The sequence below is a fragment of the Triticum urartu genome, chromosome 4A, assembly GCF_056163025.1.
Source record: "Triticum urartu cultivar PI428250 chromosome 4A, HENAU_Tu73, whole genome shotgun sequence".
NCBI classification, from domain to species: Eukaryota; Viridiplantae; Streptophyta; class Magnoliopsida; order Poales; family Poaceae; genus Triticum; species Triticum urartu.
Window position 1 is genome coordinate 617,507,505 of NC_141876.1, and position 23,193 is coordinate 617,530,697.

The 23,193-nt window shown below is 48.0% G+C and overlaps 1 protein-coding gene and 1 pseudogene across 2 annotated transcripts; one reads left to right on the top strand and one right to left on the bottom strand.

Moving 5' to 3' along the window:
- Positions 1 to 1,845: 1,845 nt before the first annotated feature.
- Positions 1,846 to 17,666, bottom strand: LOC147977445 (uncharacterized). Its single transcript, XM_087519329.1, has 3 exons — positions 16,791 to 17,666; positions 2,736 to 3,277; positions 1,846 to 2,573 (listed from the first exon to the last, which is right to left on the bottom strand). The coding sequence occupies exons 1-2, from the start codon at positions 17,476 to 17,478 to the stop codon at positions 2,952 to 2,954; spliced, it is 1,014 nt and encodes a 337-aa protein (XP_087375455.1). The 5' UTR covers positions 17,479 to 17,666; the 3' UTR covers positions 1,846 to 2,573; positions 2,736 to 2,951.
- Positions 17,667 to 17,682: 16 nt separating this feature from the next.
- On the top strand, positions 17,683 to 22,123 carry LOC147977446 (mitogen-activated protein kinase kinase 5-like; annotated as a pseudogene). Its single transcript, XR_015601898.1, has 3 exons — positions 17,683 to 20,834; positions 20,945 to 21,002; positions 21,485 to 22,123. The product of XR_015601898.1 is annotated as a mitogen-activated protein kinase kinase 5-like (transcript).
- Positions 22,124 to 23,193: the final 1,070 nt, after the last annotated feature.

A 23,193-nucleotide genomic window follows, 5' to 3' on the forward strand; every position in this document is an offset into this window, starting at 1 on the left:
GACATGAGTTGTCATTTGATGAACGAGATCACATCATTAGAGAATGATGTGATTGACTTGACCCATCCATTAGCTTAGCACGATGATCGTTTAGTTTGTTGCTATTGCTTTCTTCATGACTTATACATGTTCCTATGACTATGAGACTATGCAACTCCCGAATACCGGAGGAACACTTAGTATGCTATCAAACGTCACAACGTAACTGGGTGATTATAAAGATGCTCTACAGGTGTCTCCGATGGTGTATGTTGAGTTGGGATAGATCGAGATTAGGATTTGTCACTCTGATTGTCGGAGAGGTATCTCTGGGCCCTCTCGGTAATGCACATCACTATAAGCCTTGCAAGCAATGTGACTAATGAGTTAGTTGCGGGATGATGCATTGCGGAACGAGTAAACAGACTTGCCGGTAACGAGATTGAACTAGGTATTGAGATACCGACGATCGAATCTCGGGCATGTAACATACCGATGACAAAGGGAACAACGTATGTTGTTATGCGGTTTGACCGTTAAAAATCTTCGTAGAATATGTAGGGACCAATATGAGCATCCAGGTTCCACTATTTGTTATTGACTGGAGATGAGTCTCGGTCATGTCTACATAGTTCTCGAACCCATAGGGTCCGCACGCTTAACGTTCGATAACGATCGGTATTATGAGTTTATGTGTTTTGATGTACCGAAGGTTGTTCGGAGTTCCGGATGTGATCACGAGCATGACGAGGAGTCTCGAAATGGTCGAGACATAAAGATCGATATATTGAAAGTCTATGTTTAGACATCGGAATGGTTCCGGATGAGTTCGGGCATTTACCGAAGTACCGGGTGGTTACGGGAACCCCCGGGGAGTATATGGGCCTTAGTGGGAGAGAGGAGGAGGCGGCCAAGGTGGGGGCGCCCCCCAATGCCCAATCCGAATTGGGAGCCCCCCTTTCCTTCTCCATCTCTCCTCCTTCCTTCCTCTCCTACTCCAACTAGGGAAGGGGGGAATCCTACTCCCATCGCGCCATAGAGAAGGCCGACCATCCCCTCCTCCACTCCTTTATATACGGGGAGGGGGACACCCCATAGACACACAAATTGATTGTTTAGCCGTGTGTGGTGTCCCCCTCCACAGATTTCCACCTCGGTCATATCGTTGTAGTGCTTAGGCGAAGCCCTGCGTCCGTAACTTCATCATCACCGTCATCACGTCGTCGTGCTGACGAAACTCTTCCTCGACCTCAGCTGGATCTAGAGTTCGTGGGACGTCACCGAGCTGAACGTGTGCAGATCGCGGAGGTGCCGTACCTTCGGTGATAGGATCGGTCGGATAGTGAAGACGTATGACTACATCAACCGCGTTGTCATAACGCTTCCGCTTTCGGTCTACGAGGGTACGTAGACAACACTCTCCCCTCTCGTTGCTATGCATCACCTAGATGAATCTTGCGTGTGCGTAGAATTTTTTTTTTGAAATTACTGCGTTCCCCAACAATTCTATCTAGACCAGATTATCCAGAAAAAGCTTACATTCTCTTGGGATTTGTGCAATGCTATTCTCCAGAAACTAATAGATGGCAGGCAACCTCATTATTTTACTTATTTAAAAACAAGAGTTTTGCAAATGATGTTAAAGCGATTGAGAAAGATCATAAATACTTTTCTTTTTCGTTCAGTCGGTCGTTTTGGTTGTGTGTGTCGTGCTATGTGGAGGTCGAGTATTCGATCAGTGGAGTTGTATCAACCCGATATATCGATTAAATAAGAATGACCTTTATCTATTTTCGACAAGAAGAATGTCCTTTACCAGAAACAACCAACTAAGATTACATGTACGGTTTTCACCTGGAGCTCTTGTGTGTGTACTGATGTTTAAAAAAAAAGAGAGAGAAGAACAAAATATGTCACATTAGGTCACGCCACCACTTGCTGAGCCAACGAAAACGAAGCCGGGAGAATTTGAAATTGCGAAGCCATGCCTTGAAACCTAACCTTCTGAGCAGCATTACCTCCCCGATAGCTACCGTGAAGTTAAAATAAGCAGCATCGAGAAAAAGGAAAGGGGCTACTATAGCACAAGAAATATAAGCTGTTACCGGGGCAGCCGGCGCCAGCACCACGTAGAGTCCGAACACAAATGCGGCAGCCAAGGACTTGGCTGAAGAGTAGACAAAGAAGATAGAGATGCTGAAGGCGGTCATGCGCGTGCGTATGTCAACTGTGGTCACCCCAGCGAACAGAACGCTCGTGGTAGCTAGAGCAGAGCAAACCAACGCCAGCGTGTTGGCGATGATGAACGCACGGAAGACTGGTTTTTCAGAGAGCATGGCTATGCCAGCTGTATTGGGCTTACCCTTGACGTCATCAGTTCGGAACCCACCAGGTAAAGTGAAAGCTGCTGCAAAAGCTACTGTCACAATTAGCACTGACGCAATGCCAATAATCTGTGTTGAATCTGAGATCTTCTTTTCTTCTTGTTTAATATCTAGTGGCCGGATATGCTCTTTGAGGAACCAATCGCACCGGTAAGTAGCAGTTTTAGCTCCAGCGCCTTCAAGTAGTAGATATATCATATTTCGAGGGTGCTGCAAGAACAAATTAATTCAAAAGGTTTATGAGTTTCTTTTTCTTATGATGGAGGTAAGCCACTTCTATCTAGTCTAGATAGTACACAATATCTATCTAGACCAGAACAATACTGATTGAAAATACATAAATACGACCGAAGAATAAGATTGATGAACTACCAGCACGTAATTAAGCCCTTGGGGTATCATCATCCATGCAATATCAAGCGGTGTTTGCCCTTTGTTGTTCACAAAATCCAGCTGAACTTGTGGGTTCTGAATTAGAAAATAGAAAATCCACTCGTTCCCGACCAAAGCAGCCAGATGGATTGGAGTGTTTCCATCATTGTCTTGCACGTTAATAATAGACGCAAATGATATGCGGTTGAACCAGCTTCAGATCACAAAAGAGCGCCCCTTCTCAATAGCAACATGTAGGAAGGTCTGGCCCTTAGCATCACGCAGTTCGGCACATCTGGGTGCCTTTTTCAAGATGATATGAACTGCAGACCACGACATTTGCATTGCTGCCACATGTATCGGGAACAAACCCCGGTTGTCGCATTGAAATGCGGATGATTCGTCCTGCTCCAATAATAGTTCAATCACGTCCATGCTCTGATCCCTCCATGATATAGCAATGTGAAGAGGCGTACTGCCAGTGCATTGGTCCGCTTGTTTTGTGAGCACATTGTTCCAGTCCAGTAACTTCTTTGTAATCCCTGCAATTTCGGATGTTCATTTTAGTTGGCCAACAGCTGTGATGAAATTTGATTTAAGTTGGAAATCGTCTAGGTATGGTTTCATCACTAACTTGGTCAAAATCAATTGCAAGTTTGCAACCGAACCTAGCTAAACAATGCTTTTTGGCTTATCAAATCAAAATGGAAGAATTATCCTTTAACAGGGAAAGGAAAGAATAAAGTGTGCTCGCAAGACCTTGATGTATGAGCAAATCCATCAATTGGTTATCACTACCTGGCCATCAAGGTGAAGTTTAGGTTTTTTTTGTACTTGATGGACTTCTGGAAACTCCATAAACTTTGGCCCCTCGAAACGTCACTCATCATGGTTATATACACTATAAGTGTGCAAAATCATGGTTTATATTTGCATAAGATTGATGAATGTAGTGTGTGTGTGTGTGTGTGTGTGTGTGTGTGTGACACCGTGGTGCCGGAGTTTGCAGAGGCGGCCACACGGACCACCTGGTCGACAATGGCGGTAATGCATGCGAGCCTTGGTACCAAGGCTGATCGAGATGGATGGTCTGGGCGGTGCAGTTACATGCCTGTGAGGACTAGTCATGGCTGCCTCCACTGGTCATTTTTGGCCCTCAGTGACCGCGACAACAAAAGCAAGGAGCATGGTGACGCTGACGCACCTATATTGGTGCATCAGCGAACCTATAGGCACAACGGCGCTGGTCGTGGACGACGCTGTGGGCGCTTGTTGGCACTGCGATGTTTGTCTAGTGTGAGGGTAGTAGCCAGATCGGGGTCGGCCTCGGCAGATCTGGCTGTTGGTGATCTTTCGGTGTGGGCGGTGCGTCTTCAGGAGAATCCTCTTTCTGGTCTTCATCAGAATAGGCGACGGCGGCGGGGAGCTCCTAACGGGCGCCTTATGCGCCCACTGAGGCAACGGGCGCCTACCGCAGCGCGCTAGCGGGCCAGCCCATGAACACGCTTACAGTGTAAAAAGTATTTACAGCGCGAAAACCACCAGAAAAAAATTCAATTTCGTGAGGTATCGGACTTGCGCCAATTTGCTTAAACGCATGGTTGGCTAACCAATAAAGCTATCACACCCTCTGTGAAAGTTTTCAACGCGAAACATATTAAACCAAAACTATAGCCGCACTATTTAGAAAAACGTGACTTCTTTTAAAGAAATGTGAACAAATTTTGACTTTCCAGATTTAAAAAACATCACGAATTAGAAAAAACATGTCATGTATTCTAAAAAAGTACATCGATTTTCAAAGAAGTTCACAAATTTGAAAAAAGTTCATCAATTATGAACAAACGGTCATCAATTTCCAAAAAAAGTTCACCGATTCCCTAAAAAAGTTCATCGATTCTCTAAAAATGTTCATCAATTTGAAAAAAGTTCATAGATATTGAAAATAGTTCATGAACTTTAAAAAAAGTTCATCAAATTTGAAACATATTTCATCAATTTTTTTTCCGAAAGTCCACATATTTTAGAAAGAACCACGAATTAGAAAAAAACTCATCCATTTACAAAAACTTCACAAAAATCTGAGAAGTTCGTCGATTTCTAGAAAAGTCCAGAAAATCTGAAAAAGGTTCATTGATTTTGAACAAAAAGTTCGGAGTTTATCAATTTTTAAAAAATTCATCGATTTAAAAAAAGTTCACAAATTAGAAAGAAGTTCATCGATTTTGTAAAAAAGTTCATCAATTTTGGAAAAGAGTTCATCAAATTTGAAAAAAGTTCATAAATATTGGAAAAAATCATCAATATTGGAAAAAAGTTCATCAAATTATAAAAAAGTTCATCGAATTTGGAAAAAGTTCAATAATTTTGTAAAAAAGTTCATCGATTTCGAAAAAAGTCATCCAATACAAAAAAAGTTCATCGAATTTGGAAAAAAGTTTATCAATTTTGAAAAATAGTACATTCAAGTGAACAAAAGAAAAAAACACCAAACAAAACCGTTCCGAACAAAATGATGAATTTTAAAAAATAATCACGAATTGTAAAAAGTTCATCGATTTTGGAAAGTCATCCAATACAGAAAAAGTTCATCGATTTTGGAAAGTCATCCAATACAAAAAAAGTTCATCGATTTTGAAAAAAGTCATCCAATACAAAAAAGTTCATCGAATTTGGAAAAAAGTTTATCGATTTTGAAAAATAGTACATTCAAGTGAACAAAAGAAAAAAACACCAAACAAAACCGTTCCGATCAAAATGATGAATTTTAAAAAATAATCATGAATTGTAAAAAGTTCATCGATTTCGGAAAAAGTCATCCAATACAAAAAAAAGTTCACCGATTTCGAAAAAAGTCATCCAATACAAAAAAGAGTTCATCGAATTTGAAGTTTATCGATTTTGGAAAATAATACATTCCAAGTGAACAAAAGAAAAAAACACAGAAAAAACAGTTCCGAACAAAATGACGAATTTTTAAAAATAATCACGAATTGTAAAAAGTTCATCGATTTTGGAAAAAGTCATCCAATACAAAAAAAGTTCATCGATTTCGAAAAAAGTCATCCAATACAAAAAAAGTTCATCAAATTTGAAAAAAAGTTTATCAATTTTGAAAAATAGTACATTCAAGTGAACAAAAGAAAAAAAAACACCGAACAAAATGACGAATTTTAAAAAATAATCACTAATTGTAAAAAGTTCACGCATTTAGTAAAGGAAAAAAGAAACACAAAACGAGAAAAGTAAAGTAAAAAACCGTTCCAAAAAAGAACCCAGGATTCCCCGACCTTTACAAAGAATAAATAAGACAAAAGAAGTGTCTAGACACATCGATCGACTTGTTGTGGTGGATGGGGCGCTGCTCTTTGAACGTGGAGATCCTGGGCTCGAACCCTGCCTCAAACACACCATTTTTTTTGCGTTGATTCAGTTTGAAACAGAAAAAAAATGACAACGGGCCAGCCTAGCGCAGCAGGGGGTGTGCGCCCGATTGCGAATAGTAGTGTGACGGGCGCAGCGAGCGCCGTTTAGGATATGCCACGGCGGCGCTTTGCAGGTGTATAGCTTTTCTGTTGGATTATGGATGGGCTTAGCCCATATAAGACACTAATTCCTGGTTAATTTTGAGGCCCATGTATGAGATGGCAGGTGGTGGGAAGTTTAGTCCCATCTTACTAGTTGAGAAGAGTTGAGACCCCTTTATAAGGGCTCCTTGCAGGGGTGTGCGCCCGATTGCGAATAGTACTGTGACGGGCGCAGCGAGCGCCGTTTAGGATATGCCACGGCGGCGCTTTGCAGGTGTATGGCTTTTCTGTTGGATTATGGATGGGCTTAGCTCATATAAGACACTAATTCTTGGTTAATTTTTTGCGTTGATTCAGTTTGAAACAGAAAAAAAATGACAACGGGCCAGCCTAGCGCAGCAGGGGGTGTGCGCCCGATTGCGAATAGTAGTGTGACGGGCGCAGCGAGCGCCGTTTAGGATATGCCACGGCGGCGCTTTGCAGGTGTATAGCTTTTCTGTTGGATTATGGATGGGCTTAGCCCATATAAGACACTAATTCCTGGTTAATTTTGAGGCCCATGTATGAGATGGCAGGTGGTGGGAAGTTTAGTCCCATCTTGCTAGTTGAGAAGAGTTGAGACCCCTTTATAAGGGCTCCTTGCAGGGGTGTGCGCCCGATTGCGAATAGTACTGTGACGGGCGCAGCGAGCGCCGTTTAGGATATGCCACGGCGGCGCTTTGCAGGTGTATGGCTTTTCTGTTGGATTATGGATGGGCTTAGCTCATATAAGACACTAATTCTTGGTTAATTTTGAGGCCCATGTATGAGATGGCAGGTGGTGGGAAGTTTAGTCCCATCTTGCTAGTTGAGAAGAGTTGAGACCCCTTTATAAGGGCTCCTTGCAGGGGTGTGCGCCCGATTGCGAATAGTACTGTGACGGGCGCAGCGAGCGCCGTTTAGGATATGCCACGGCGGCGCTTTGCAGGTGTATGGCTTTTCTGTTGGATTATGGATGGGCTTAGCTCATATAAGACACTAATTCTTGGTTAATTTTGAGGCCCATGTATGAGATGGCAGGTGGTGGGAAGTTTAGTCCCATCTTGCTAGTTGAGAAGAGTTGAGACCCCTTTATAAGGGCTCCTTTATCACTTGCCATTGGGAGCCTGGGAAGAGGAGGGGTAGACGCGCGCTCCTCCTCCGCCGCCGCGTCGTCACGACGCGCGCGCGCCGCGGGTATCGAGAATGAGCTTAGCCGGAGCTTATTTTTGCCGCTCAGCAACGAAATAATTAATCAGGGATTAATTCACAGTCGCTAACAGGTGGGCCACTGTCCGAGACGTTGGACTGTGGGCTGACTTGCGTTGCCGGGATTCGTCGACTCCCTTGCCGGGAGTGCGACCCTTCTCCGACTCCCTTGCCGCGAGTGCGTCGACTCGGTTGTGGGCTTCCGCCCAGGCCCACGACTTCCTACCAATGGCCTATATAAGAAGGCTCTGCCCAGTGAAGTGACCTAGTTCGGTTCACTCACTCCCTCTTGCATAACCTAGCCGTCATCTATAGTTCCTCACTCTGCGCTATCTCCGGCAACCCCATCCCGACGACCGCGTGCACGGTTGGTCAGGAGAGCAGGTGCCTCCAGAACCCTGTCTTCGAGATCCTGCCCGGGAGAATGACAATAAGGTTTTTGCGGAGCGTCTCGACGCGACTGCTCCCGATCCGTCCCCAACTCCGTCCGCCTCTGCTTCCACTACTTCCCCTGCATCAACACCATGGCCGACGCCACCGCCACTAAGAAGAAGGCCACGGACGACACCGAGGCTGCTGTTGCAGCCGCCGCGTTAGCCTGGCCAACCGGAGGGTATGATCTGTTCATCCCTCGTTTACTCATACTTGTGCTAGCCGTATATGTGCTGCTCATAGATGGTTCGCTTCTATGTTATGTACGTGCTAGTATGCTTAGGTATCGCTATGAGATGCATATCATTTATGCCATGCTTACTGTATACTCGTGGATTAGTCTAATTGGAAAAGTGCTAATATTTCAAACAATCCAAAAACCTTATTTTAGGCACTTTTCGATTCAAGGCTTTGCTGCTACTCTGAAACCGGAAAAGTCTACCGCGACGCATTTTAAGCGTTGGCAGACTAGGACCACCTTGTGGCTCACAGCCATGAACGTGTTCTGGGTTGGTGGTGTGTCCCCCACAGAAATGATTGCTCCTGAAAAGGAGAAGACGTTTAGGGAGGCAACCACAATCGTTTAGGGAGCAGTTCTGAGTGTGATTGGAGACAAGTTGGTTGACGCATATATTCATATGGGGGTTGCCAAAAACTTGTGGGACGCGCTCGAAGTCAAATTCGGCGCAACCGATGCTGGCAGTGAGCTGTATGCCATGGAGCAGTTCCATGATTACAGGATGGTTGATAACCGTCCTGTATTGGACCAAGCTCATGAGATACAGTGCATTGCTAAGGAGCTGGAGCTCCTGAAATGTGAGTTACCGGACAAGTTTGTCGTGGGTTGCAATATTGCAAAAATCCCTCCTAGTTGGAGGAACTTTGCTACTTCTCTCAAGCACCTGAGACGTGAATTCTTTATCGAGGATGTCATCGGTCATCTCAGTGTTGAGCAAAACTCGAGAGCAAAGGACTCATACGTGAAAGGGACAGAGGGTTCTTCTAGCGCCAATGTGGTGCAGAAGAACTTCCACAAGTTCAAGGGAAAGAACTTTGTCCAGCAAAATACTACCTTTAAGAAGGGTAAGAAGAAAGACAAAAAGAGAGATGACTGCTTTACTTGTGGTTCAGAGGAACATTGGGCAAACAAGTGCCCAAACAAGTACAAGAAGCCAGCACAGGACTCCAAGTCTGTGAATGTCACTCTGAGCAACAATGATGCGGCATCTGGGTATGGTAATCTGTTTACCATACTTTCAGTTTATCAGTCCACCGATTGGTGGGTTGACACTGGGGTCAATATTCATGTGTGTGCTGATGTGTATTTGTTTTTTCCTACTAGGTCGCACGAGATTGTTCCGTCCTGATGGGGAATGGCTCGCATGCTTCTGTTCATGGTGTTGGCACGGTAAATCTGAAGTTTACTTCGGGAAAGATCGTGCAACTGAAGAACATGCAGCATGTCCCCGTCATAAAGAAGAATCTCGTTAGTGGCTCCCTTCTATGTAAAGAGGGGTTTAAGTTAGTATTTGAGTCTAACAAAGTAGTCGCATCTCGGTATGGACTATTTGTTGGAAAAGGATATGATTGTGGTGGTTTGTTCCGCCTTTCCCTGGATGATTTCTGTAATAAAGTCGTGAACAAAATTCATTCTAATGTGAATGAATCTGAGGTTTGGCATTCACGTCTTTGTCACATAAATTTCGGTTGTATGACGAAGCTAGCTAAGATGGACTTAATCCCGAGTTTCACTTTAGACAAAGACTCTAAGTGCCATGCGTGTGTGCAAGCTAAGCAACCTCGTAAGCCTCACAAGCTTGCGAAAGAGAGACACCTGGCACCATTAGAGCTCATACATTCAGATCTCTGTGAGATGAATGGTGTGTTGACTAAAGGTAGAAAGAAATACTTCATGACTCTAATTGATGATTCCACTAGATTCTGCTATGTGTATTTTTTAAATACTAAGGATGAGGCTCTACCCTACTTTAAAATCTATAAGGCTGAAGTTGAGAACCAACTTGAGAAGAAAATAAAACGGGTCCGGTCTGATCGTGGTGGAGAGTACTTTTCTAATGAGTTTGATTTATTATGTGCGGAACATGGTATTATTCATGAGAGGACGCCTCCCTACTCACCCCAGTCAAACAGGGTTGCCGAACGGAAAAACCATACTCTAATTGATTTGGTTAACGCCATGTTAGATACATCGGGTTTATTCAAGGCATGGCGGGGGAAGGTTGTATTGAAATCGTGTCATGTCCTGAATAAAGTTTCCACGAAGGATAAGGAGACTACTCCCTGTGAGTAATGGAAAAAGAAAAGAAAAGAACTACACCCTCTTACTTGCACACTTGGAGCTGTTTGGCGAAAGTCAATGTGCCGATAACCAAAAAGCGCAAGTTGGGACCAAAGACCGTGAACTGCGTTTTTCTTGGCTATGCCAAGCATAGCGTTGGCTATAGATTTCTAGTGGTGAAATATGATGTACACGACGTGAAGGTCGGCACGATCATGGAGTCTAGGGATGCTACATTCTTTGAGGATATTTTCCCCATGAAAGATATGCAAAGCACTTCTAGACTGGAATCTGATGAGACTCCTGAACATGTCATTCCGATGGAATACTATGAACATAAAAGTGATGAGAGTTCCACGGAGGATGACAAGGAAGCTCTTGTGAGGAGCAAGAGACAAAGGACTGCAAAGTCTTTTGGTGATGATTTCCTCGTGTACCTCGTGGATGATGACACTCCCAGTTCCATTTCAGAAGCGTATGCATCTCCTGATACTGACTACTGGAAGGATGCGGTCCATAGCGAGATGGATTCCATCTTGTCTAACGGGACATGGAAATCACTGATCGTCCTTATGATTGTCAACCATTGGGATGTTAGTGGGTGTTCAAGAAGAAGCTTAGGCCCAATGGTACTGTTGAGAAGTATAAGGCTAGGCTTGTGGCCAAGGGTTATACCCAGTAAGAAGAAGAGGATTTCTTTGACACTTATTCACCTGTGGTTAGACTGACAACCATTCGAGTGTTACTCGCTTTGGCTGCCTCACATGGTCTTCTCATCCACTAGATGAACGTTAAGACGGCTTTCCTTAACGAAGAGTTAGACAAGGAAATTTACATGCAACAGCCAGATGGCTTTGTAATAAATGGTCAGGAAATAAAGGTGTGCAAGCTAGTGAAATCTTTGTATGGCCTGAAACAAGTGCCTAAGAAATGGCATGAGAAGTTCAACACTACTCTGACATCTGCTGTCTTTGTTGTGAATGAAGCTGACAAATGTGTATACTATCGCTATGGTGGGGGCGAAGGAGTTATACTGTGTCTGTATGTCGACGACACACTGATATTTGGGACCCACCTCAAAGTCATTGAGGAGGTCAAGGCTTTTCTATCTCATAAATTTGAGATGAAAGACCTCGGCGTGGCTGATGTTATCTTGAACATCAAGCTACTGAGAAATTCTGAGGATGAAATTACACTTTTGCAATCCCACTATGTTGAGAAGATTTTGAGCTGGTTTGGATATTCGGACTACAAACCTTCTGCAACACATATGATCCTAGCGTGCGGATTCGAAAGTTCAAAGGCACGACTATAGATCAATTGAGATATTCTTAGGTGGTTGGTTCACTGATGTACCTAGCATGTGCTACTCGTCCTGACATCTCATTTGCTGTGTGCAAACTGAGTCGGTTTGTTTCCAATCCGGGAGATGTGCATTGGCATGCTGTTGAGCAAGTGATGCGTTACTTGCAAGGTACTGCGAACTATGGAATTCACTATTCTGGGTACCCGAAGGTACTTGAGGGGTATAGTGATTCGAATTGGATATCTGATACTGATGAGATGAAAACCACAAGTGGACATGTCTTCACACTTAGTGGTGGTGCTATTTCATCTTAACCAGATCGACTATGGAAGCATACCTCACAGCATTAGACACATCATGCGTCGAAGCAGAATGGCTTCGAGAGTTTTTGATGGATTTGCATGTGGTAGATAAACCAGTACCGACTGTCCTTATGAACTATGACAATCAAACGGTGATTGCCAAGGCTAAGAGTTCAAAGGCTGACTTTTGTCAACTGAGGAGAGTATCCTTAATTAACCCACTCCGTTGGAGATGCGCAATACTCTCAATTCTTTAAGGCAGGCTGACTTCTATCTTAATGTGTTCCAAAGCTTATGTAAGCAAGATGCTAACCTACACAGCATTCTATGGAGGAACACACGTATGTGAGCCCGACTGCTGGTCACGGTCTATGAGATTGGATAATCTCTAGTAAGCTCATGAGAAGGTACGGAGTATGACTAATAAGCTCCACCCATGGGGTTTAGCCTTCGGATGCCACGTATCAGCTGACAATAGGCGAAACTTCTGCACGCCAAACTGAAAATTCAAGACACAGTCCATTGTTCAGTTGTGAAGAAGTCTAATTCTGTTGCTCTAGGTGGAAGTTAAACTTAACAGTCTCCACTGAAATTTCTGATATATCAAACATTGTTTGGAACCGTTGGCAAACTTATGTGCCTCGAGATCTGGTTGGGGATCGTTGGATTATGCATGGGCTTAGGCCCATATAAGACACTAATCCCTGGTTAATCTTGAGGCCCATGTATGAGATGGCAGGTGGTGAGAAGTTTAGTCCCTAGTTGAGGAGAGTTGAGATCACTTTATAAGGGTTGTTCTACCACTTGCAATTGGGAGCTTGGGAAGAGGAGTGGTACACGCGTGCTCCCCTCCCTCGTCGCCCGCCTCGCCACGCCTCGCCTCGTCACGAAGCGCGTGCGCCGCGGGTTGTGGGAATGAGCCGAGCCCCGGGATTCATCGACTCCCTTGCTGGGAGTGCGACCCTTCTCTGACTCCCTTGCCGGGAGTGCGTCGACTCGGTCGTGGGCCTCCACCCAGGTCCACGACTTCCTACCGATGGCCTATATAAGAAGGCTCTGCCCAGTGAAGTGACCTAGTTCGGTTCACTCACTCCCTCTCGCATAACCTAGCCATCATCTACAGTTCCTCACTCTGCGCTATCTCCGGCGACCCCATCCCGACGACCGCGTGCACGGTTGGTCAGGAGAGCAGGTGCCTCCGGAACCCTGTCTCCGAGATCCTGCCCGGGAGAACGACAATAAGGTTTTTGCGGGGCGTCTCAACGCGACTGCTCCCGATCCGTCCCCAACTCCGTCCGCCTCTGCTTCCACTACTTCCCCTGCATCGACACCATGGCCGACGACGCCGCCGCTAAGAAGAAGGCCACGAACGACGCCAAGGTTGCTGTTGCCGCCGCCGCGTTGGCCTAGCCAACCAGAGGGTATGATCTGTTCATCCCTCGCTTACTCATACTTGTGCTAGCCGTATATGTGCTGCTCATAGATGGTTCACTTCTATGTTATGTACGTGTTAGTATGCTTAGGTATCGCTATGAGATGCATATCATTTATGCCATGCTTATTGTATACTCATGGATTAGCCTAATTAGAAAAGTGCTAATATTTCCAACATTTTCTTGGAAGGGCCCTCATGGAGGTGTGCTACTCCTTATCCCCACGGTTCGACTTCAGTGGAAAACCTCTGATACACTGGATCAGATGATGAAGGCATCTTCACGTCTTTCTCTTTCTTGGGGTCATTGTCTCGAAGCCGGCTACGACTGGGAGACTGATGACTGGCGGTGGCTTGTCCCCCTGGTTTGCTGAGGCGGCCATTTTGGGGGCGCTGATTTCTATTTGGCACCGATGGTGGCATCGAGTGGAGTTTGGATCACAGATCGGGATTCGGTAGTTAGTTCTTACCGGCGTGTCCGAGGAGCTCTTCCGTGGGTTGATTGTTAGTGTGAATTCGGAGCTGTGGTGGAATGTGTCCAGATGGTGACGATGACCGGTAGTGTGGCCATATATTGCCATGTGCTCTACGGTGAAGTCAGAGTCGCTTGTTTGGAGGCAACTGATAATGACGATGACAACTGCAGATTTGAATGAAAATTGTGGCTTTGGAAACTGTCCAACTTAGAAGAGTTGAAGAAGTTTCATTCGCCTTATTGATTAAAGATTGATCCCATAAACAAAATAGCCACGTTCTTGATTAAAGATTGATTCCATAAACGAATACAACATGTTTCATGCCCACAAAGTCGAAGACGACATGTGGCTGTTGTGATGATAACTTGAACTTTGTATGTATCCCCACAATAATAAAACTCTATATGGTTGCATTGGTAACTTTGAAATAAGACATGTGCAGTGTGTGTAGTTTGTGAATGTTGAATGTTGTCGTATATGTGTTTTGCTTCCGATTGCTTCAAAAAGGAATGGCTAACATTTCCTGCGGCTAGGCAATCACAGGTGCTTCTTAATCCTTGCAGTCTACTAATTAGAGCATCTTCACCCGCGCCCCCAACAGGCCTCCTTAGGTGTTTTTTTGGCACTGGCGGCCGAAAATCGGCCCAGTTGCGCCTCAGGAGCTCGTTTTTTGTTGTTTGGGCCGAAACTGGCGCCAGCGGACCCAGGCCGAACCCGACGTGCTGGGGGCGTCGGGGAATGCGTTTTTGGCGCAAACGGGGATGGGCCCGCCGAGTCAGCGAGACGCCGCTTCGTCGTCCTCATCGCTTCGGTTCCCGCGAGAATCAATGCCAAGGCTGCCGCGCTGGTCAGCCTCCATTGATGCCTCACGGACGGCACAGTGAAGGCGCCACCGACGCGCGTCCCACCCGCTCCCGCCATGCATCACCCGGCACGCAGCCTCTCGCCGCCCCACTGTGGCTATAAAAGTCGATCTCCCCGCCGGTGAACGCCACAGCTGCCACACCTCGCCTCGCATCGCCACACAAAGCAACACCCCCTCCCGCCGACGAGCAACGGCTGAGAGGTACCCAGGAGACGGCCCGGCGGCGAACGACTTCGACCGCCGCCATCTCCAAGAGCCGGAGGTGCGCCTCCTCTACGAGGCCGAGTATCCGGAGCCCCCGGACATGCGTGTGCTGGGGTCGTGAAAGTTGAGCGCCGGCGGGCCGAGATCGCCCGCATCCGCTCGTCGCTAACGGAGACGCAGCGGAACGAGCCGAGGTACGCCGCCGACAGCCACACACTATGAACGATGTACTTCGAGCGCCGCCGCGAAGACCAGATCGCCTCCACCAACTGCATCATCCCCCGCGGACGCCTCAACGCCGATGGGCGGCGCGAGTGATGGGGCGTTCCCGGCCGCACCCTCGAGGCTGTCCTCGACCACATCGAGACCGGCAACACGCCGTGTCTCGAGTACCCGCCACGACTGTCCTTCTCTCGCCGCCGTGGCAGCTCCTCGACGCCGCGGCGAATTGAGCCGGGGACGTCCTCGTCGTCGGGCTCCGGCTCGCTCTCCTCTAGCTCATCGGCGCTCCGCCCCGTCAAGACGGAGCCGGAAGAGACGCCGCTTCGATGCCGCACCCGCAACGGCCCCCTCATCATCAACGAGGGTGCCCGCCCCTCCCCGCGCTCCCTCCGCCTGGTCCGGCCAAAGCCCGAGCCGAGGCTGCTCCTCGTGAAGCCGGAGCACGCGGACATGGTGACCCCCGACGATGAGGCCGCCCTCAAGTGGGCGAGGGAGGACTACGTCCGCGAGCAGGTGCTCTGCCAGCGCCGGGCATACGCGGAGCTCCAGGCCCGGCGCCGCGGACGCGAGAAGGGTGGCGTCATCGTCCTCGACAGCGGCGAGGACGACGAGGCCGGGCCGTCCAACCCCCCACCGCACGTCGGCGACCCTGGCCAGGGGTGCAGTAGGGACGGCGGCGGCTCCGGCGCGGCGCGCAACGACGATGGCGACAACGACTACACCCGTTTCTACAGGCTTCTCGGCATGTAGATGGCAGGCGGTGGCCGTAGCAGGGATATGCGTAGTTTGCATGTTTATCTGTTTTTTGTACAAATTTCAATGAAATATCGTCGAGTTTGTACAAATTTGTATGAAATATCGCCGAGTTCGCGTGATTTTGGCGGCGACCTGGGAGCGTCGACTGGGAACGCAGTCGCCCCCACGCGCAAAGTAAGCGCCTGTTTAGCCCCAGACGGCTCTTTTTCGGCATCCTGGGAGGCCGAACGGCTGAAGATGCTTTTAGGGTTGGTTTTGAGTTAAGAACCATCAATAATATGGTTGTCACAGATGGTCCAAGAAACGTCTATGATGAACCACCGTTATGGGCATACCCTTGGATCCGACAGTTCGTTCAACCATATTCCCTCCGGATGTGTTTTTAAGTTGGGCACGTGTTTTTAGATTTTCTATTTGACCAAATAAACATGTCTAATATATCACAAAATTTATATGGTTAGAAAATACATTTGACAAATGATCTAATGATAGTATATGTTTTGACAGTTTAATCATTTTTTCCTAGTCAAAATGAAGATCTACAAACCTGTGCCCGACTTATAAACCCATCCGAAGGGAGAATATGATGTTATTTATTAACCGTCAATGATTAGATATTGTGTAGCATTTGAAAATAAGTTAAAACATCCGGATTTACTCGAAAGTTGTTCAAATTCAAGACGAGGGTTGGTATTCCATTGAAAAAGAAACCCATCCATCCAATCTGAACCATCGGCACTAATCGTTTCCAGGAAAAATTAGTCCGATGACTAGAATAGAAAACCGCAGCATGGGGCTGAGAAACCTGGCAGCTATATATATATATCGCAAGTTGCAGAAGTAGTAGCATAATGATTTTAACTATACAACCGAAAATGTTGTGTATAACTTAAAAAAGAAAATCTATGGAAATTGCAGTAACCTTACTACAAATACATGCATCATAAAATACGATGAGATGGTCATAAATATTCGAAAAAAATAATAAAATAATACGTAAGACGCACCTTTGCCCCTAAGCACCGCGACATGCAAGACATTTTGCCCATCTGGTCCACAGTAGGACAAGTCCTTGTTCATAGAATGCAGTAAATCTGGAATAGCATCATGTCCTAGTGAGACGGCCAAGTACAAGGGCGAGGTACCATTGGCATGTGGAATGCAAGCCAATCCTGCGTCCTCCGCCATTAACTTATTAACCAGGTCCGCCATTGTTTTCTTGTCAGCCCAGCGGAGGGCTTCATGGAGGGTTGTCTCGCCTTGCTTGTTCTGCTGCCTCAGCATCTTCTTCACCCTCGCATCACCACCATCGGCTCTTGCGAGATCGATGAGACGGGATAGCATCTTCATCCCACCAGCTTTGGCAGCACAATGAAATGGCGTATCGCCCTTGCTATTGCCTGCATCTAGGAGGTGTTGGGCCTTGCTGTGAATCACTCTTGCGCATTCCAAGAAATTTTCACCGTCGCCGCTGGCCGCAACCACATGGAGGATTGAGTCCATCTCAAGGGTCTCCACCCTCTCAATGTCGACGACAACTGTAGGCACCAACACAACCGGCGTTGTGCTTGTGTTGTCGTTGCCCAGAATAGCACTTAGTCGCTTAGAATCGCCCTTCCGAGCTGCCATAAGCAGCTCAGGTTGGTGCTGCTGCACATCTAGCTTGCTCTCCTTGTGCGCCTCGGAAGGATGCATCTCACTCCCCCTATGTGTGTGTAGCACACCCGGCCAGAGGTATTCACGGTCACGGCAACCTCGGCTGGCTAGGAGCCGCAGCGGAAATGCGACCACGTACAGCCACCAGCAACCTCGGCTGGCTGGCCGGCTAGGCCTCGTCCTCGTCCATGTTGGGAGACGCGGCCCTGGGTGGACTTGTCTGGGGGCGTAGTGCGGCCTGGAACTCGACACGGATGAGAGAAGATGAAGGAGGAGGCTTGCGTGAGGAAGAGAGGAGTTGCGTGGAGAGAAAGGGGATAGGAAGCAAAGTGATTTTCTGGGCGGACGGAGAAGAGATCTAGTAGCAGGACAGACTACAGACTACTCCTACAGAGGAGTGGAGTCCCATGATGTGGTCTAGTCCCTAGCTATCTCCACCAAATGCATTTTTCTAAGCATAGGATCCGGTGGTACATTCGGTCATCTACAGCAGCAGCCATCAGGCAAGGGTTGCATTGGTCAGCGGTGTGTAGCTGGCCGTGTGAAGGCACGGGCGATGAATGCACTGTGAAGCACGTCCTCTGACTCTGCTGCGTAAGAGTATAATACTAATAGGTGTAAAAGGACAGGCAGCGTTGCTGTACTCCTAGTAGATAACTAGTAGATAAGAGCATCTCCAGCTGTTGAGCCTTTAGGAGGCATTTCTTCGCCGCTTGAGGGGCTGACCGCGAGATTTTTGGCATGGGGATTTCGTTTCCACCCCCAAGCGAGGACGGCACGCCTGCTGCTGCTGCGCCGCTCCTCCTGCTCGCGCTAGCCGTGCCGCTTTCGCTGCCGCCACCGCTGTCCTTGGCTCCGTCGTCCACGTCGTCCTCGCGGTCAGGGTCGGGCTCGGGCGGCGCGTCGTCCATGCGCACGCCCCCGGCGCGGCGCGTGGGGAGCGGGGCCGGCGGCACGGTGTGGCTGGTGCGGCATGCGCCCACGGGCCGCGCCTACGCGCTCAAGGTGCTCTACGGGCACCACGACGAGGCGGTGCAGCGGCAGATCACGCGGGAGATCGCCATCCTGCGCATTGCGGATCACCCGCCCATCGTGTGCTGCCACGACATGTACGAGTAGGCCGGCGAGCTGCAGATCCTGCTCGAGTACATGGACGGCCACCGCATCGCGTCCGAGGCGTTCCTCAACGACGGCGACTACAACGGCTACGCCGGCGACATCTGGAGCTTCGGCAGCATCCTCGAGTTCTACCTGGGCCGCTTCCCGCTTGGGGAGAACCTTCGGAAGCAGGGCGACTGGGCCGCCCACATGTGCCCCATCTGCTCGCGCTGGCCGCGCCCGCGCTGTCGTTGAGCTTCCTGGCCGCGGCGGCCGGGCACTGGCGGCACCCCGGCGGAATGCAGGGAGGCGAATCCCGTAGGCGCGGCGGCGGAGGGGAGCTTGGCGAGGAGGGGTGACGCGCGGGCGCTCCTCCGAGGCCGCGGCGGCGGTGACGACGAGGACAGAGAGGAGGAGGAGGAGGAGGAGGAAGGAGGGCGCAGGGCAAGCGCGACGAGCAGACGGCAAGGCAAGATGGACCTGGCACGGGGAGAGAGAAGCGGGCAGGGAAAGGAAAGGTGGGGGCGAGAAAGCGACGGGGAGAGAGAACGTGGGGGGAGATGCGGCTGCAAGTGGGCCACATGAGGCAAAAAAAAGTGGTGTCGGCGTCCCCAGCTGCCTCCCGGGGGGCTGGGTTTGGGGTGGGATCGCCGGGGCTAATTTTAATGAAATCCGGCGAAAAACAAGGCTTTGGGGGTGTGAGTAGAGCGTTTTTCTACCGCCGGGGCTAAAAAAATGGTTTTGGGGGTGTTCTTGGAGGGCCGACTGGAGATGCTCTAACTCCTGAAAAAAAATAGAATGAGAAAAAAAAATGAGGAGTTGAAGGAGGGCTGGACCAAATCCTCCTGAGTTTTATCTCCCATTTGAACGCTCACCGGACAAGAGAGATAAAACCCCTGACCCCCAACATTTGGCATTAGAGCTAGGTCATTGTACAAGGCGGAGGCGCCTCCCAAACTGGATGAAACCAAGGAGGCGGCAATGGAGAAGGCAGCCTGCGATCGACATGGCTGGACTTTGAAGAGCGGATGATGAGGCACCGGATGTTTTCGCGCAGCGATTCACACACACTGGTCGTCAGGCTTCAATCCCTCAGTGACAATGCGACCGAACTTAACAATGGTACACAAATTCCTAGTTGCTGCACCTACTAGGTTCATGTAAATTGTCACTACCCTTGACACCTTGTCAGTAGAAGATCTGATAGGAAGGTATAAGGCATATGAGGAGCGAATGCGCTCGAGGGGTGGTGACCCATGGGAAGGGAAGTACTACCTGATGTTGTCTCGTTCACAATCGGAGTACCACCTTTTTTTTAGGGTAATCGGAGTACTATACTACTCTAGTAAGAAGAAAACAGGGGAGGCCTCAAGCAGTGTGGGACGGCTTCGGGTGCACCCACGAGAGCCCTTTTCCATGTTGCCCCCGAGCAAACAGGGGGCTGGACCCGCCTATCACCGGCCTTTGGCCCCGTGCCAGGCTGGTTCGGTGGCGACAGGCGGGTAGCGCGTGGTTTCGCTCGCGCCTGCATGCGCCCACTGTTTGCGCCCACTGTATCGGTGGCTACTTTGCGCGCTGTCCCAGGGATTGGCCAGCCGGACATACGTGTTGGTGTCTTCCCTGCCCGACTGGTTGGTTCGATCGCGACAGGTGGGTCATGCGTCATGCCCTTTTGTGTCGGCTACAGCCCCGTGGTTGATAACACCTCGATACTAATGTGATCATTAGTCCCGATTCATGGCAATGCCTCTAGTCCTGGTTCGTGTCACGAACCGAAATTAAAAAGTGTTGGCATGCTTGTGTCAGGTTTGGGCCCCTACAAGTACATATAGTCCCGGTTCGTGACATAAACTAGTGGTACACCTTTAGTCTCGGTTTGTATAATCAATCGGGACTAAAGATATCACTATATATAATGCTTCGTCCAAGTCTGAGTCGAAGCTCTCTATTTTCTCCCTCCTCTCTGTTTTCTTGCCCTCATGCTCGAGCTCACCTGCATTTTTGCCAAAATTTGTCAAGATTTGAAACCACCCCATCTATCCAAGTGTTCACAAAGGTTAGCAACTTTGTCGTTTCATCTCTCATTGCTAGGTTAGCTCTTGCAATACTCTATAAGTATAGTGATTTGTGGGTTTTAGTTTGGGAGTAATTATACGTGGTTGTTTATTGGATTTATATGCAACTTGAGCTCAAATTAACTTAGTTTGCATATATAGGTGTGGTTTACTTAGTGCCTTCCCGTCACCGTCGTAACCACTGTTGATTGCCCGCACTGTCCCATCGCCGGCACCACCTTGGTGAGCCTCTTGTTCTTATTCCTTTTATAAAAAAGCGATCATGTTTGTGTGATTTAGATAGTTACTTGTATATATAATTTTCTTACCCGTATGTTGTTTGTTATACATAGTGGCATGGTTTTGATATCCGTCCCCGTCGGTCCTCGTCCGGTTTATGATTCAGATGTGGTATATTCTCTTTTATAACTATTTATTGCATTTCGTGTTTATGACAGTTATGTCCATCAAGTTGACATAGATATTTTTATCTAGGATGTATGTGAACCGGAAATTGCAACAGACCCTCTTGTCAAGAAGTTAAATTTAGTTGAAAAAGAAAACAAGTATTTGAAAGAAAAATTGAAAAGAATTAAAGAAGAGAAGATGAAACGAGAGTTGTATGTTGCCGATGTCGTCGGTGATCAGAAGATCAAGATGGATACAATGCGCTTGAAAATTAGAAAGATTAGAAAATATGCCATTGATTATGGGCCTTAGTATCATTATGCGGTTGGATCAATTGTTACCTTAGTTGCGATCTTGATCACATTTGTTGTTGCATTTAAATGCTTTAGCTAGAGAGTTTGTATGTTGTTTTATGAAAATAAGTGTGTATGAACTTTATGTATGAACTTATATTAATTTGGTTTTTTTGGTTTTGTGTAATGAAGATGAGCCGGCAATGGATGTACGATGACCGATGCTCTCCCAGTTCATTAATGGTGTGAAAACTTTTCTGCTTGTGGCTGAGGCAAACAAGCGGCTGATACGTCCATTTTGCATCATGCTTTTATATCGATATTTATTGCATTATGGACTGTAATTACAAATTAGGTCACAATACTTATGCCCTTTCTCTCTTATTTATAAGGTTTACATGAAGAGGGAGAATGCCAGCAGCTGGAATTTTGGCCTGGAAAAGAAGCAAATATTAGAGACTGAGGGAGTCCTGTATTAGGGGGTGTCCGGATGGCCGGACTATACCTTCAGCCGGACTCCTGGACTATGAAGATATAAGATTGAAGACTTCGTCCCGTGTCCGGAAAGGACTTTCCTTGGCGTGGAAGGCAAGCTTGGCGATACGGATATGTAGATCTCCTACCATTGTAACCGACTTTGTGTAACCCTAACCCTATCCGGTGTCTATATAAACCGGAGGGTTTTAGTCTGTAGGACAACATATAGAACAACAATCATACCATAGGCTAGCTTCTAGGGTTTAGCCTCTCCGATCTCGTGGTAGATCTACTCTTGTACTACCCATATCATCAATATTAATCAAGTAGGACGTAGGATTTTACCTCCATCAAGAGGGCCCGAACCTGGGTAAAACTTCGTGTCCCTTGCCTCCTGTTACCATCCGGCCTAGACGCACAGTTCGGGACCCCCTACCCGAGATCCGCCGGTTTTGACACCGACATTGGTGCTTTCATTGAGAGTTCCTCTGTGTCGTTGCCGTTAGGCTTGATGGCTCCTACGATCATCAATAGCGATGCAGTCCGAGGTGAGACCTTCCTCCCCGGACAGATCTTTGTTTTCGGCGGCTTCGCACTGCGGGCCAATTCACTTGGCCATCTGGAGCAGATCGAAAGCTATGCCCCTGGCCGTCAGGTCAGATTTGGAAGTTTAAACTACACTACTGACATCCGCGGGGACTTGATCTTCGACGGATTCGAGCCACTGCCGAGCGCGCCGCACTGTCACGACGAGCATGATCTAGCTCTGCCGCCGAACAGTGCCTTGGAGGCCGCACCCGCATCGGCTTCGACCCTTAATTCGGAGCCAACTACGCCGATCGAGGATGGGTGGTTGGACGCCGCCTCGGGGGCTGCGATCCCAACGGCGATCGAGCCGAACACCAGCCCCGCACTCCGCGAGACTCGTAACTCCAAGGAGCCGGACTCCTCTCTGGACTCCGAACCCTCCGCGCCCCTGCCGATCGAATCCGATTGGGCGCCGATCATGGAGTTTACTGTCGCGGACATCTTTCAGCACTCGCCTTTCGGCGATATTCCGAAGACACTAAAGTCTCTCTCTTTATCAGGAGAGCCCTGGCCGGACTACGGTCAGCAAGGTTGGGATACAGACGATGAAGAAATTCAAAGCCCACCCATCACCCACTTTGTAGCCACTGTCGACGATTTAACCGACATGCTCGACTTCGACTCCGAAGACATCGACGGTATGGACGCCGATGCAGGAGACGATGAAGAACCAGTGCCTATTGGGCCCTGGAAAGCCACCTCCTCGTATGACATATACATGGTGGACACCCCAAAAGAAGGAGATGGCGATGGAACAGCGGAAGATGACCCCTCCAAGAAACAGCCTAAGCGCCAAAGCAAATACGGCGATTCCAGCATGGGAGATAATAATACTC